Source organism: Chamaea fasciata, unplaced genomic scaffold, assembly GCF_029207755.1.
Source record: "Chamaea fasciata isolate MVZ Bird 193981 ecotype frontalis unplaced genomic scaffold, bChaFas1.0.hap1 SCAF_1035, whole genome shotgun sequence".
NCBI lineage: Eukaryota > Metazoa > Chordata > Aves > Passeriformes > Sylviidae > Chamaea > Chamaea fasciata.
The window spans coordinates 1-14,818 of NW_027095120.1; the positions used below are offsets into that span (position 1 = coordinate 1).

At 63.0% G+C, this 14,818-nt stretch overlaps 1 protein-coding gene and 1 long non-coding RNA gene across 2 annotated transcripts; both read left to right on the plus strand.

Moving 5' to 3' along the window:
* The first annotated feature begins 6 nt into the window (after positions 1 to 6).
* On the plus strand, positions 7 to 665 carry LOC136284513 (uncharacterized). Its single transcript, XR_010719223.1, has 2 exons — positions 7 to 142; positions 469 to 665. It is a non-coding gene; the product is annotated as an uncharacterized lncRNA (long non-coding RNA).
* Positions 666 to 979: 314 nt separating this feature from the next.
* On the plus strand, positions 980 to 14,337 carry TUT1 (terminal uridylyl transferase 1, U6 snRNA-specific). The gene is given in 16 exon segments (XM_066174856.1): positions 980 to 1,016; positions 1,186 to 1,205; positions 1,207 to 1,258; positions 1,984 to 2,096; positions 2,098 to 2,175; positions 2,671 to 2,739; positions 2,741 to 2,778; positions 2,822 to 2,876; positions 3,940 to 4,054; positions 4,392 to 4,575; positions 5,110 to 5,403; positions 6,700 to 6,809; positions 11,225 to 11,347; positions 11,435 to 11,527; positions 12,463 to 13,898; positions 14,134 to 14,337. Coding segments are annotated over 16 exon segments (3,021 nt in total).
* The last annotated feature ends 481 nt before the right edge of the window (positions 14,338 to 14,818 follow it).

Sequence of the window (14,818 nt, forward strand, 5' to 3'; positions counted from 1 at the left end):
GCGGCGCTGCCCTTCTCCGCCAACGGGCGCCCCCTGGCGGCCGCGCTGCGCCCCGCGCCCCCCCCCGGCACCAAACGGCAAAAAAACTGAACCCGGCGGACGCGCCCAACCCCGTGGTGTTCGTGGCCACCAAGGACACCCGGTACGGCGGGCCGGGGGGTCTGGGGGGCTTCCGAGGGGCTTTGATGGGTCCTGAGGGTATTTGGGAGGGTCCCCCAGGGGGTCTGGGGAGTCCTGAGGGGGGTTGGGGTGTCCTGACAGGCTCTGGGAGGGTCCGAGGGGTTTTGGGGTGTCCTGAGTGAGCCTTGGAGGGTTCGAGGTGTCCCGAGGGTGTGTGTGGCCACCCTGAGCAGCCAGTTCGGGACTTTGGCTGTGGGGGGGCACACAGGAATTGGGGGACCCACGAGGCGGGGCGGGGGTCTCAGCGAGTTTTTGGGGGTGACCCCTCTACGTCCCCCACCTCCCCAGGGCGCTGCGGAAGGCGCTGACGCACCTGGAGCTCCGTCGAGCCGCCCGGCGCCCCAACCTCCCCCCTGAAGGTGAAACCGGGGCTGCCGCTGCGCCCGGGGGGGGCCCTGGCGCCCCCCGCCCCTCCCCACCCCCGCCAGCACCTCGGAGCCCATCGTGCTCGAGGACTGACCCCCCACCCAAAGGCCCGGCCCCTTTTGTATTTTTTTTATTTCCATAGAAAAAAAAAAAAATCTCGCGGGGGAGGGATCGGGGGGGGGGAGGTCCGGTGCCCCTCCCCCCGCTGTCCTTTCTGCCCCCCAAATCCCCCCCTCCCCCCAAACCCCCCCCGCGGGGCCCCTTTTTGTACGTGGAGCGACGCCCCCGGTTTTTGTATGTATCTCGGGCTGTCCCGGTTCTGTAGCGACAGGAAATAAACGCGATGAGTTTTTTCTTCAGCGGGAGCCAAGAAACGGCGGCGGGGGAGGGGAGGGGAGGAAACCGGGGATACCGGGGGGGGGAACCGGGCGGAATGTTTGTGTTGGGACGCGTTTCCGGGGGGGAGAACCGTGAGGGATGGAACGCGCTGGGGGGGGAGCGGGAAGGGACGGACCACTTCCGGCGGAAGTGGCTGAGGGTCGGGCGCGGGAACTGGAGCTCGCCATGGAACCGGAGCCGGGGCCCCGGGCCCTGATCCCGGCCCGGTAACGGGCCCGGAGCCGGTAGCGGACCCCGCAGCCGACCCCGACGTGGAGGCCGCTGCACCGGGGCGGCTTCCGCTGCCGCCTGTGCCAGATCACCGCGGCCAACCGTGAGTGAGGGGCCCGGGGCCTCCGGGGCGCCGTTAACGGCGGCTGAGGGGGCTGTGATTCCCTCCCGGTGCTGGGGGGGCTCCCGGGGCTCTCTGAGATCCCCGGGTAACGGCACTGGGGCAGCTCCAGGACCCCGTTACCAGAACTGCGGAGGCTCCCAAACCCCGTTTTACCGGGCACCGGGGAGTCCTTTATTACCCCGATTACCGGCACCGGGGGAGCTCTGGCCTCCGTTTTAACGGGACCGGGGGGGCTCCGAGACCCCAATTACCGCGTCAAGGGGGGGTGGGCGTCTCCCATTCAGTGTAACCCCGGTCCCCGGTGCCCCCAGTTCCCGTTCCCCGGCGCTCTCTCCGGTCCCGGCGCTCTCCGTTATCCCGGTGTCCCCGGTGTCCCCCAGTTCCCGGTCCCGGCGCTCTCCGTTATCCGGTGTCCCCAGTTCCCGGTCCCGGCGCTCTCCGTTATCCCGGTGTCCCCAGTTCCCGGTCCCGGCGCTCTCCGTTATCCCGGTGTCCCCAGTTCCCGGTCCCGGCGCTCTCCGTTATCCCGGTGTCCCCAGTTCCCGGTCCCCGGCGCTCTCCGTTATCCCGGTGTCCCCAGTTCCCGGTCCCGGCGCTCTCCGTTATCCCGGTGTCCCCAGTTCCCGGTCCCGGCGCTCTCCGTTATCCCGGTGTCCCCAGTTCCCCGGTCCCGGCGCTCTCCGTTATCCCGGGTGTCCCGGCAGGTCCCAGCCTGCAGTCGCACCTGGCGGGGCGGCGGCACCGGCGGCTCCGGTGTCTCCGGGCCGAGCGGCGCTCGCAGGAGCAGCGGAGCCTCTTCGTCAGCGGCTTCCCCCGGGGGCACCGACCCCGCGCGCCTGCGGCAGCACTTCCGCGCCTTCGGCCATGTCGCGACAGTCGTCATGGACAAGGAGAAGGTGCCGGGGGCGGCGCACGGGCGGGGAGCGCCCCGGGCGCCTCCGGGGGTGTCGCGATAGTCGAGCAGGAGGCGGCGGGGCTTCATGGGGGACTTTTGGGGCTCTCGGGGGTGTCGCGATAGTCAAGGATAAAGTGGGGGTGGAGGGTCCCGGGGGGGAGATTTAGTGGCCCCGGGGGTCCTCTCAGCCCCTCCCGCTGTGAGGTGATATCGCGCCTGTCGCGATAGTCCTTGGGGAGGGGTCCCCAGGGGACCTGGGGGGGGAGATTTGGTGGCCCTGGGGGGGGGGGGGGTCTCTTGGCCCCTCTCACGGTGAGGGCATATCGCGCCTGTCGCGATAGTAATGGCGGAGTCCCGGGGTGGCCCTGCGGAGTTGACCCGGGGGGGTGGGGGGAAATGCGGTGTCCCCTCAGCTCTCCCTGTCAGGCGATATGGCGCCTGTCGCGATAGTCCTTTGAGGGGGCGGCCCCAGCGCTGACCCCCGCCCCTTCCCCAGGGCGCCTTCGCCATCGTGGAGCTGCGGGACCCCGCGGGGCGGCAGCGGGCGCTGGACGAGCCCCGACACCTCCTGGGGGGGGCGGCGGCTGCGGGTGCGGCCCCGGGAGCACCGGCCCTTCCCCAGGGACCCCCCCCCCGGGGACCCCCCCGGGACCCCCCCCGCTGCCCCCGGGGCTGCTGCAGGCGCTGGGCCAGGCCCAGGACGTGAGTGGGGGTCCCGGGGGGGGGTTAGGGGGGTCTCAGGTGTCTCCTGGGGGGTTTGGGGGGCTCCCAAAGCTCTCCTGGAGATTTCGGGGGCTCTGGGGTGCTCAAGGGGGGGGTTGAAGAGGAGTTTTGGGGGGTCTTGGGGGGTCCAGAGGGTTTGAGGGGGTCCCAAAGCTGTCCCGGGGGTTTTGGGGGAGGTTTTAGGGGGGTCCCAAAGCTCTCTCAGGATTTTGGGGGTGCCCCCAGTGCTCCCAGTAAGGGATCCCTGCGGGTGGGGGCGCGGCTGGTGCGGGCCGGGGGGGGTTCCCAGTCCCCCCAGTCCCCCCCAGTCCCCCCAGTCCCCCCAGTCCCCCCAGTCCCCCCCAGTCCCCCCAGTTCCCCCCAGTCCCCCCAGTCCCCCCAGTTCCCCCAGTCCCCCCAGTCCCCCCAGTCCCCCCCAGTCCCCCCAGTTCCCCCAGTCCCCCCAGTCCCCCCAGTCCCCCCCAGTCCCCCCAGTTCCCCCAGTCCCCCCCCAGTCCCCCCAGTCCCCCCCAGTCCCCCCAGTCCCCCCCAGTCCCCCCCAGTCCCCCCAGTTCCCCCAGTCCCCCCAGTCCCCCCAGTCCCCCCCAGTCCCCCCCAGTTCCCCCAGTCCCCCCCAGTCCCCCCAGTCCCCCCAGTCCCCCCAGTCCCCCCCAGTCCCCCAGTTCCCCCCAGTCCCCCCAGTCCCCCCCAGTTCCCCCAGTCCCCCCCAGTTCCCCCAGTCCCCCCCAGTTCCCCCAGTCCCGCAGGTGGGCAGGAGTTCCCGGGGGGTTCCCAGTGTCCCCAGTCAGGTCAGGGGGCATTCCCAGTGCTCCCAGTCCCCCCAGTCCCGCAGGTGGGCAGGAGTTCCCGGGGGGTTCCCAGTGTCCCCAGTCAGGTCAGGGGGCATTCCCAGTGCTCCCAGTCCCCCCAGTCCCATCCCAGTCCCCCCAGTTCCCCCGTCCCGCAGGTGGGCAGGAGTTCCCGGGGGGTTCCCAGTGTCCCCAGTCAGGTCAGGGGGGCATTCCCAGTGCTCCCAGTCCCCCCAGTTCCCCCCGTCCCGCAGGTGGGGGCGCAGCTGCAGCTGCTGGTGCGGGCGCTGGAGCTGAGCGCGGCCGAGCGCCGCCTGCGCCACCTGCTGGTCACCCTGATCCAGGAGGTGTTCACCGAGTTCTTCCCAGGTGAGCTCACCTGGGCACACCTGGGCACACCTGGGCACACCTGGGCACACCTGGCACAGCGACATGGGGGTGACACCGGGGGGTGACAGGTGTGTGACGTGACCCAGGGGTGTCCCAGGGGTGTGTGACATGTCCCAGGTGTGCCCCAGGTGTGCCCCAGGTGTGTGTGACATGTCTCAGCGGTGTCCCAGGGGTGTGTGACATGTCCCAGGTGTGTGTGACATGCCCCAGGCGTGTCCCAGGTGTGCCCCCCAGGTGTGTCTGACGTTCCCCAGGTGTGTGACGTGCCCCAGGTGTGCCCCTCACCTCTCCCTACCTGTCCCCTGTCCCCCCTCAGGCTGCTCCGTTGTCCCCTACGGCTCCTCCGTCAACGGCTTCGACGTCCACGGCTGCGACCTCGACCTGCACCTGGAGCTGGGGGACCCCCAGAGCCCAGAGCCCCCAAACGGGGACCCCCAGAGCCCCGGAGCCCCCAAACAGGGACCCCCAGAGCCCAGAGACCCCGAACGGGGACCCCCAGAGCCCCGGAGCCCCCCAAACGGGGACCCCCAGAGCCAGAGACCCCGAACGGGGACCCCCAGAGCCCAGAGGCCCCAAACGGGGTCCCCCAGAGCCCAGAGCCCCCAAACGGGGACCCCCAGAGCCCGGAGACCCCAAACGGGGACCCCCAGAGCCCAGAGGCCCCAAACAGGGGACCCCCCAGAGCCAGGAGACCCCAAACGGGGACCCCCAGAGCCAGGAGACCCCAAACGAGGACCCCCCAGAGCCCAGAGACCCCCAAACGGGGACCCCCAGAGCCCAGAGACCCCAAACGGGGACCCCCAGAGCCCGGAGCCCCCAGACAGGGACCCCCAGAGCCCAGAGACCCCAAACGGGGACCCCCATCCCCATGGGTCCATTTTGGGGGGACAAAGGGCCCGTTTTGGGGGTCAAAAATTCCATTTTGGGGTCCGAGGGCTCCCTTTTGGGGGACGGAGGGTCCCATTTAGGGTCTGAGGGGTCTCTTTTAGGGTCCGAGGGCTCCCTTTTGGGGGACGCAGACCCCTCCTTTGAAGGGTCCCATTTAGGGTCCGAGGGGTCCCTTTTGGGGTCCGGGGGCTCCCCTTTGGGGGACGCAGACCCCTCCCTCGAGGGCTCCCTGTCCGGGCCCGACTCCCCGGGTCCCGGGGGGTCCCCCCCGGCCCGCGGGGCGCCCCCGGAGCAGCTGCTGGCGCTGGTGGGCGCGGGTGCTGCGGCGCTGCGTGCCGGGGGTCCGCGGGAGTCCGCGCCCTGCCCGCCGCCCGCCGGCCCGTGGTCAAGTTCAGCCACAAACAGTCCGGGCTGGCCGGGGACGTGTGCCTGGACAACCGGTGAGCCGCTGGGGGGACTGGGGGGACTGGGGGGGACTGGGGGGACTGGGGGGGACTGGGAGGGACTGGGGGAGACTGGGAGGGGACTGGGAGGGACTGGGGGGGACTGGGATGGGACTGGGATGGGACTGGGGGGACTGGGGGGGACTGGGAGGACTGGGAGGGAACTGGGAGGGACTGGTGGGGACTGGGAGGGGGACTGGGAGGGGACTGGGAGGGGACTGGGGGGGACTGGGAGGGACTGGGAGGGGACTGGGGGGGACTGGGATGTGACTGGGATGTGACTGGGAGGGACTGGGAGGGACTGGGGGGAACTGGGAGGGGAACTGGGGAGGACTGGGAGGGACTGGAGGGGACTGGGAGGGACTGGGGGGGACTGGGAGGGGACTGGGAGGGGACTGGGGGGGACTGAGATGTGACTGGGATGTGACTGGGAGGGACTGGGAGGGACTGGGGGGAACTGGGGAGGGGACTGGGGAGGACTGGGAGGGACTGGAGGGGACTGGGAGGGACTGGGGGGAACTGGGAGGGGGACTGGGGAGGACTGGGAGGGACTGGAGGGGACTGGGAGGGACTGGGGGGAACTGGGAGGGGACTGGGGAGGACTGGGAGGGACTGGAGGGGACTGGGAGGGGACTGGGGGGGACTGGGGGGGAACTGGGAGGGCCTGGGAGGGGACTGGGGGGACTGGGGGGGACTGGGAGGGACTGGGAGGGACTGGGAGGGGACTGGGGGGGACTGGGGGGGGACTGGGGGGGGACTGGGGGGAACTGGGAGGGCCTGGGAGGGGACTGGGGGGACTGGGGGGGGACTGGGAGTGACTGGGAGTGCTGGGAGGGGACTGGGGGGGACTGGGAGGGGGACTGGGAGTGACTGGGAGGGCACTGGGGACATGGGGAGAGGACTGGGAGGGACTGGGGGCACCTTCCCATTTCTCTCCCTTTCCCTCCTCTCTTCCTCCCTCTTCCCCTTTCCTTCCCCCTCTTCCCGTCGGTTTTTTTTCCCTTTTTTCTCTTCCTTTTCCCCTTTGTCCCTTTTTCTCCTCTTCCCCCTTTTTTCCCATTTTCTCGCCGCTTTTTCCCTTCTTTCCTTTTCCCCCTTCCTTTCCCGTTTTCCCTCTTTTTCCTCCTCCTCCCTCCCCTTATTCCTCTTCCCTTTTCCCTTCTCACACTTCCCCTTCCCCCCCGTTTCCCCCTTTCCCTGCCCTTCCCCCTTCTCCCCCTTTTTCCCGTTCCTTTTCCCCCTTTTTCCCGTTCCTTTTCCCCCGTTTTTGGCCCCGACCGGCGCCTGCCGCAGCCTGGCGCTGATCAACACGCGTTTCCTTCGGCTCTGCGCCGACGCCGACCCGCGGGTGCGGCCCCTGGGCTACGCCCTGCGCCTGTGGGCGGGGCGGCAGCGCCTGGCAGGTGAGGGGCCGGGACCCCTCCCCAAAACCGGGAGGGGAACCCCCAAAAACGGGATCGAAACCCCCAAAAACGGGAGGGGGAACCCCGGAAAACGGGAGGGGAACCCCCAAAAATGGGGATGGGACCCAAAAAAGTGGGATGGGAACTCCCAAAAATGGGATGGGAACTCCCAAAAATGGGATGGAACCCCGAAAAATGGGATGGGAACCCCGAACAAACGGGACCCCTCCCCAAAACGGGATGGGACCCCAAAATGGGATGAGACCCCCCAAAAAAATGGGATGGGGAACCCCAAAAACGGGATGGGAACCCTGAAAAACGGTATGGAACCCCCAAAGAAATTGGGGATTAGAACCCAAAAATAAGGATGGAACCCAAAAAATTGGGGATAAGAGCCCAAAAAAATGGGATGGGGAACCCCAAAAATAGGGTTGGAACCCCCAAAACTAGAACCCCAAAAAGATTAGGGATGGGAACCTCAAAAATAGAACCCCAAAAATTGGGGATTAAGAACCCCAAAAAATTTGGGATGGGAACCCCAAAAAGAATAGAACCCCAAAAAGATTGGGGATGGGAACCCCGAAAAATAGAACCCCAAAAATTGGGGATTAAGAACCCAAAATAGGGATGGGAACCCCAAAAGTGGGCAATAGAACCCCCAAAAATGGAACCCAAGAAATAGGGGGTGGGAACCCCGGAAAAAATGGAGTAAGAACCCCGAAAAGTAGAACCCCAAAAATTGGGGATGAGAACCCCAAAATAGGGTTGGGAACCCCAAAGAATGGGCATTAGAACCCCGAAAAATAGAACCCCAAAATATGGATGGAACCTCAAGAAATAGAACCCCAAAAATTGGGGATGGGAACCCCAAAAAATGGGGATGGGAACCCCAAAAAATAGAACCCCAAAAACTGGGGATGGGAACCCCAAAAAATTTGGGATGGGAATCCCAAAAAATAGAACCCCAAAAATATTGGGGATAGGAATCCCAAAAAAAAGATTGGGATGGGAACCCCCCCAAAAATTGGGATGGGAACCCCAAAAAATAGAACCCCAAAAATTGGGGATGGGAACCCCAAAAAAATGGGGATGGGAACCCCAAAAAATAGAACTCAAAAAACTGGGGATGGGAACCCCAAAAAATTTGGGATGGGAATCCCAAAAAATAGAACCTCAAAAAGATTGGGGATGGGAACCCCCAAAAATAGAACCCCTAAAATTGGGATGGGAACCCCCAAAAAAATTGGGATGGGAACCCCAAAAAATAGAACCCCAAAATTTGGGGATGGGAACCCCAAAAAATTTGGGATGGGAACCCCAAAAAATAGAACCCCAAAAAGATTGGGGATGGGAACCCAAAAAAAGAACCCCAAAAAAGATTGGGTATGGGAACCCCAAAAATTTGGGATGGGAACCCCAAAAAAAGATTGGGATGGGAACCCCCCAAAAAATTGGGATGGGAACCCCAAAAATAGAACCTCAAAAATTGGGGATGGGAACCCAAAAAATAGAACCCCAAAAAAGATTGGGATGGGAACCCCAAAAAAATTGGGATGGGAACCCCAAAAAATAGAACCCCAAAAATTTGGGATGGAACCCCAAAAAAATTGGGGTGGGAACCCCAAAAAATAGAACCCCAAAAATTGGGGATGGGAACCCCAAATAATTGGGGATGGGAACCCCAAAAAATAGAACCCCAAAAATTGGGGATGGGAACACCAAAAAATAGAACCCCAAAAAAGATGGGGATGGGAACACCAAAAAATAGAACCCCAAAAAAGATTGGGATGGGAACCCCAAAAAATAGAACCCCAAAAAAGATTGGGTATGGGAACCCCAAAAAATAGAACCCCAAAAAAGATTGGGATGGGAACCCCAAAAAATAGAACCCCAAAAAAGATTGGGTATGGGAACCCCAAAAATTTGGGATGGGAACCCCAAAAAAAGATTGGGATGGGAACCCCCAAAAAATTGGGATGGGAACCCCAAAAAATAGAACCCCAAAAATTGGGGATGGGAACCCAAAAAATAGAACCCCAAAAATTGGTGATGGGAACCCAAAAAATAGAACCCCAAAAAAATTGGGATGGGAACCCCAAAAAATAGAACCCCAAAAATTTGGGATGGAACCCCAAAAAACTGGGGATGGGAACCCCAAAAAATAGAACCCCAAAAATTGGGGATGGGAACCCCAAAAAATAGAACCCCAAAAATTGGGGATGGGAACCCCAAATAATTTGGGATGGGAACCCCAAAAAATAGAACCCCAAAAATTGGGGATGGGAACCCCAAAAAATTTGGGATGGGAATCCCAAAAAAAGATTGGGATGGGAACCCAAAAAAATGGGGATGGGAACCCCAAAAATAGAACCCCAAAAATTGGGGATGGGAACCCAAAAAATAGAACCCCAAAAAAGCTTGGGATGGGAACCCCCAAAAAATTGGGATGGGAACCCCAAAAAAATAGAACCCCAAAAATTTGGGATGGAACCCAAAAAAAAATTGGGGTGGGAACCCCAAAAAATAGAACCCCAAAAATTGGGGATGGGAACCCCAAAAAATAGAACCCCAAAAATTGGGGATGGGAACCCCAAATAATTTGGGATGGGAACCCCAAAAAATAGAACCCCAAAAAACTGGGGATGGGAACCCCAAAAAATAGAACCCCAAAAATTGGGGATGGAACCCCCAAAAAAATTGGGGATGGGAACCCCAAAAAATAGAACCCCAAAAATTGGGGATGGGAACCCCAAAAAATGGGGATGGGAACCCCAAAAAATAGAACCCCAAAAAGATTGGGATGGGAACCACCAAATATAGAACCCCATAAAATGGGGATGGGAACCCCAAAAATTTGGGATGGGAACCCCAAAAAATAGAACCCCAAAAAAGATTGGGTATGGGAACCCCAAAAAATAGAACCCCAAAAATTTGGGATGGGAACCCCAAAAAAAGATTGGTGTGGGAACCCCAAAAAAAGATTAGGGTGGGAACCCAAAAAATAGGACCCCAAAAAGATTGGAGATGGGAACCCCAAAAAATAGAACCCCCAAAAAGATTGGGGATGAGAATCCGAAAAACTAGAACCCCAAAAATCGGGGATGGGAACCCCAAAAAATAGAACCCCAAAAATTGGGGATGGGAACCCCAAAAAATTTGGGATGGGAACCCCGAAAAATAGAACCCCAAAAAAGATTGGGGATGGGAACCCCGAAAAAAAAACCCCAAAATTGGGTATGGGTACCCCAAAAAATGGGCATCAGAACCCCGAAAAGTAGAACCCCAAAAACTGGGGATGAGCACCCCAAAATAGGGATGGGAACCCAAAAAATGGGGATTAGAACCCCAAAACAGGGGAGAGGAACCCCAAAAATGGGGTGGGAACCCCAAGAAATTGATGATTTGAACCCCAAAAATTGGGGTTTAGAACTCCCGAAAATAGGGATGGGAACCCCAAAAATTGGGGATCAGTGCCCCAAAAAAAGATGGGAACCTCGGAAAAATGGGGCTGAGAACCCCAAAAAAGTGATCAGGACCCGGAAAAAGGGGGATTAGAACCCCAAAAATGGGGATGAGGGAACCCCAAAAATGGGCTGGGACTCCCCCGCCCACACCCTGTCATTGCCCTGAGTGAGGGGGCAGCACCGGGCAGGTGAGGGGGGCCCGGGACCCCTCCCCAAAAGGGTCTGAGCCCCACCCCCGAGGGGCGGGGAGCCCTAAAAGGGGCTGGGGACCCCCAAAAGTGTCCGGGACCCCTCCCAGGACAGCCCCCACCCCATAATTCCCCCCGGAAAACTCCGTACAGGCAAGGGGGGTGTGGAGCACAGGCCGGGGGGGAAAGAGACCCCCAGAAAGGAGCTGAGACCCCCAGAAAGGAGCTGAGACCCCCAAAAAGGTCTGCAGACCCTTCCCAAGGGAGCTGAGACCCCCCAGAAAGGAGCTGAGACCCCCAGAAAGGAGCTGAGACCCCCAAAAAGGTCTGCAGACCCCTCCCAAGGGAGCTGAGACCCCCGAAAAGGAGCTGAGACCCCCAAAAATAAGCTGAGACCCCCCAAAAAGGTCTGCAGACCCCTCCCAAGGGGACTGAGACCCCCGAAAAGGAGCTGAGACCCCCAAAAAGGAGCTGAGACCCCCAAAAAAGGACTGAGACCCCCAGAAAGGTCTGAGGCCCCCGAAAAAAGGTCTGCAGACCCCTCCCAAGGGTACTGAGACCCCCAGAAAGGAGCTGAGACCCCCAAAAATGAGCTGAGACCTCCCCCCAAAGGATCTGGAGACCTCCTCCTGGACAGCCCCCACCCCATTATCCCCCCAGAAAACTCCTCCGTGCATCAAGGGGGGGCTCACAGCCAATTGAGGGGGGGGTCTCAGCCCCTTGGGGACCCCCGGCGCGACCCCCCCCCCCGTTCTTCCCGCAGGGAACCGTGCCGGGGGCGGCCCCCTCCTCACCAACTACGCGCTGACGCTGCTGCTGGTGCTGTTCCTGCAGAGCCGCAGCCCCCCCGTGCTGCCCTCGCTGCGCCGCCTGCAGCAGCTGGCAGGTGCCCGGAGACAGCCCCCAGACCCTTCCTGGGGGTCCCCCGCCCCACTTTCGGGGGTCCTTAAAACCCCCCCGGTGTGTTTTTCAGGCCCCCAGGACCGTGCCCGGGTTGGGGGGTGGGATTGCAGCTTCCCCCGGGATGCGGCCGAGCTGGAGCCCAGCGGGAACACGCAGAGCGCCGGTGAGGGCCTGGGGAGGGGGCTCCAAATTGGGGAGGGGGCTCCAAATCCCTCTGAGGGGGTTAAATCCGGCTTGGGGTCCCCAAAAAAAAGAAAACTTGGGGAGATCCCCAAATCGGGGAGGGGGGCTCCAAATTGGGGAGGGGGCCCAAATCGGGGAGGTCCCCAAATCGGGGAGGGGTCAAATCCCACCGGGGGGTCCCAAAAATCTGGGGGGGGGTTCTCAGGTCTGGAGGGTGTGGTGAAATCTCAGATTTTGGCTCAAATCCCGCGGGGCTCTGCGGGGTTTTCTGGCTGGTTTGGGGGTGGGTTTGGGGGGTTTCTGGGTGGTTTTTTGGGGGGTTTCTGGGTGATTTTGGGGCGTTTCTGGATGTTTTTTGGGGTAGGCTCTGGGTGGTTTTCGGGGCAGTTTCTGGGTGGTTTTTGAGGCCATTTTTCGGGCTGTTTCTGGATATTTTTTGTGGGTGTTTCTGGGTGATTTTGGGGCGTTTCTGGATGGTTTTTGGGGTAGGCTCTGGGTGATTTTCGGGGCAGTTTCTGGGTGGTTTTTGAGGCCATTTTTCGGGCTGTTTCTGGATATTTTTTGTGGGTGTTTCTGGGTGATTTTGGGGCGTTTCTGGATGTTTTTTGGGGTAGGCTCTGGGTGGTTTTCGGGGCAGTTTCTGGGTGGTTTTTGAGGCCATTTTTGGGGCTGTTTCTGGATATTTTTTGTGGGTGTTTCTGGGTGATTTTGGGGGTTTCTGGATGGTTTTTGGGGTGTTTTTGGAGGCATTTCTGGGTGGTTTTCGGGGCAGTTTCTGGGTGGTTTTCGAGGCCATTTTTCGGGCTGTTTCTGGATATTTTTTGTGGGTGCTCCTGGGTGATTTTGGGGCAGTAGTTCCGGATGTTTCCGGGGCTGTCTCCACACCTCCCTGACCGCTCCCTGCCCTTTCCCCAGCCTCGCTCCTGGCCGAATTCTTCTCCTATTTCGGGACCCTGGATCTGGGGGGGCTCCTCCTGTCTCCCCTGGAGGGCCGAGCTCTGCCTCGCCCCCCACCCGAGACCCTCGGGGGTCTCCGCCCGGGCCCCCTGACCCTGCAGGACCCCTTCGAGCTGAACCACAACGTGGCCGCCAACGTCACCGCGCGCACCGTGTCGCGATTCGCGCGCTGCTGTCGCGACGCCGCCCGCCTCTGCCGCGGCCCCGAATTCCTGCAGAAATCGCGCCGGGGCCGCCCGTGGGGCGTGCTGAGGCTGCTCCAGGCCGGCCCCGGCGGGAATCCCGGCAATTCCCAGGGAGAATTCCTGATCGCCATCCCGGGGGCCGCCCCGCAGCGCCAGGTGTGCGCGGCCGTGCGCTTCGTGCTCGGGGAGGTGCTGGGCTGCGGCTGCGAGCCCGAGGGGACGGCGGGGACAGCGGCACGGCCGCCGCCGGGGGCTCGGGGTCACCTGGACGAGGGGACAGGTGATTCCCGGGGGGAGTTTGGGACCCCGGGGGATGAGGAGGATGAGGGGAGGATGCTCCTGGATCCCTCGGAGCCACCGCCGGGGGCTCGGGGTCACCTGGAGGAGGGGACAGGCGGCTCCCGGGGGGAATTGGGGACCCCGGGGGATGAGGAGGATGAGGGGAGGATGCTCCTGGATCCCTCGGAGCCACCGCCGGGGGCTGAATGTCACCTGGAGGAGAGGACAGGTGATTCCCGGGGGGAGTTGGGGACCCCGGGGGATGAGGGGAAGCCACCAGCAGCAGCCAGGTGTCACCTGGAGGAGGTGACAGGCCATTCCCGGGGGGAGTTGGGGACCCCGGGGGATGAGGGGAAGCCACCAGCAGCAGCCAGGTGTCACCTGGAGGAGGTGACAGGCCATTCCCGGGGGGAATTGGGGACCCTGGGGACCCCGGGGGATGAGGGGAAGCCACCAGCAGCAGCCAGGTGTCACCTGGAGGAGGTGACAGGCCATTCCCGGGGGGAGTTGGGGACCCCGGCGCGCTCGGAGTCGCCCGAGCAGGCGCTGGTGGATCCGCCGGGATCAGAGCCCGGGTCCCCGTGTCACCTGGGGAGGGCGGCGGGAGATTCCCCAGGGGGATCTGGGGCCGCGGGGACGCCGGGGAAGCGTCGCCTCCCCGAGGGGGTCCCGGCCGGGGCGGGGGTCCCGCCCGCCAAGCGCCCCCGGCCCCCCCCGGTGCCGTCCCGGTGGAGCTGCTGCGTCTGGTACCGCGTGTGGCGGGGCCGCCGCCGCCTCCGCCGCCGCCTGCGGCCCCGGGGGGGCTCCGGGGGGGCCGAGGGCAGCCGGGGGGGTCAGGGTCTTGGCGGTCCCGGGGGTCCCGGGGGGGCTCGGGGTCCTGGGGGTTTGGAGGGTCCCGGTGGTCCGGGGGGGCTTCAGGATCTCGGGGGGGTTCCGGATCTCGGGGGTCCCGGGGGTCCCAATGACCCCGGCGGGGTTCCTGGTCCCGGGGGTCCCCCTGGTCCCGGGGGTCCCGGGGGGGTTCCGGATCTCGGGGGGGTTCCGGATCTCGGGGGTCCCGGGGGCTCCCCCCTGGCTCTGGAGCGGGCGGTGACCGAAGCCATCATCCGAGGGGACACCGGGACCCCCCCCCGGGCCCCCCCCGGAGCCGCTGCTGCGTTTCCAGCTCAGCGCCCACCCGGGGGGGTCGCGCCGGGACCCCCAAATGCTGCTGCGGCTCCGGCCCGAGCCCGACCCCCCCTCGCCGCTTTTCCAGGAGTTTTTCCACTTTTTGCGGAGTTTCCTGCCGGGAATGGTGCGGCTGCGCCTGGGGGGGGGCGCGGAGACCCCCGCGGGGGGCGGTTGTGTACAGCCCGGGGTTTTGCAGTAAAGTCCGCTCTGCCGCGCGGCCTGCCGGCGTTTGTTGGGGGACGAGGGAATTGGGGGAGGAAATGAAAATTGGAGATTGAATTTATTGGCCAGGCGCCTGCTGAGCACCGGGGGCGAGTGACCCCCCCCCGAGCCGTTCCCTGACCACTCAACACCCTGGAGTGACCACTGGACACCTCGGATTGACCTCCTGAGCCCGGCAGTGACCACTGCACAGCCTTTATGGACCACCCCAGGCCACTCACTGACCACCAAATGCTCTGCTGACCATTGGACTCCCCTTACTGACCACTCCACACCCCTCGCTGCCCACCACATCCCCTTTTATTGACCACCCCACACCATCCACCGCCCACCCCACGCCCTTTCCGGCCCACCAGGCTCTTCACTGCCCGCCCCACACCATTCACTGCCCTCCAATCCCTCCGCTGACCACTGGACACCCCTTATTGACCACCCCACACCACTCACTGCCCACCACA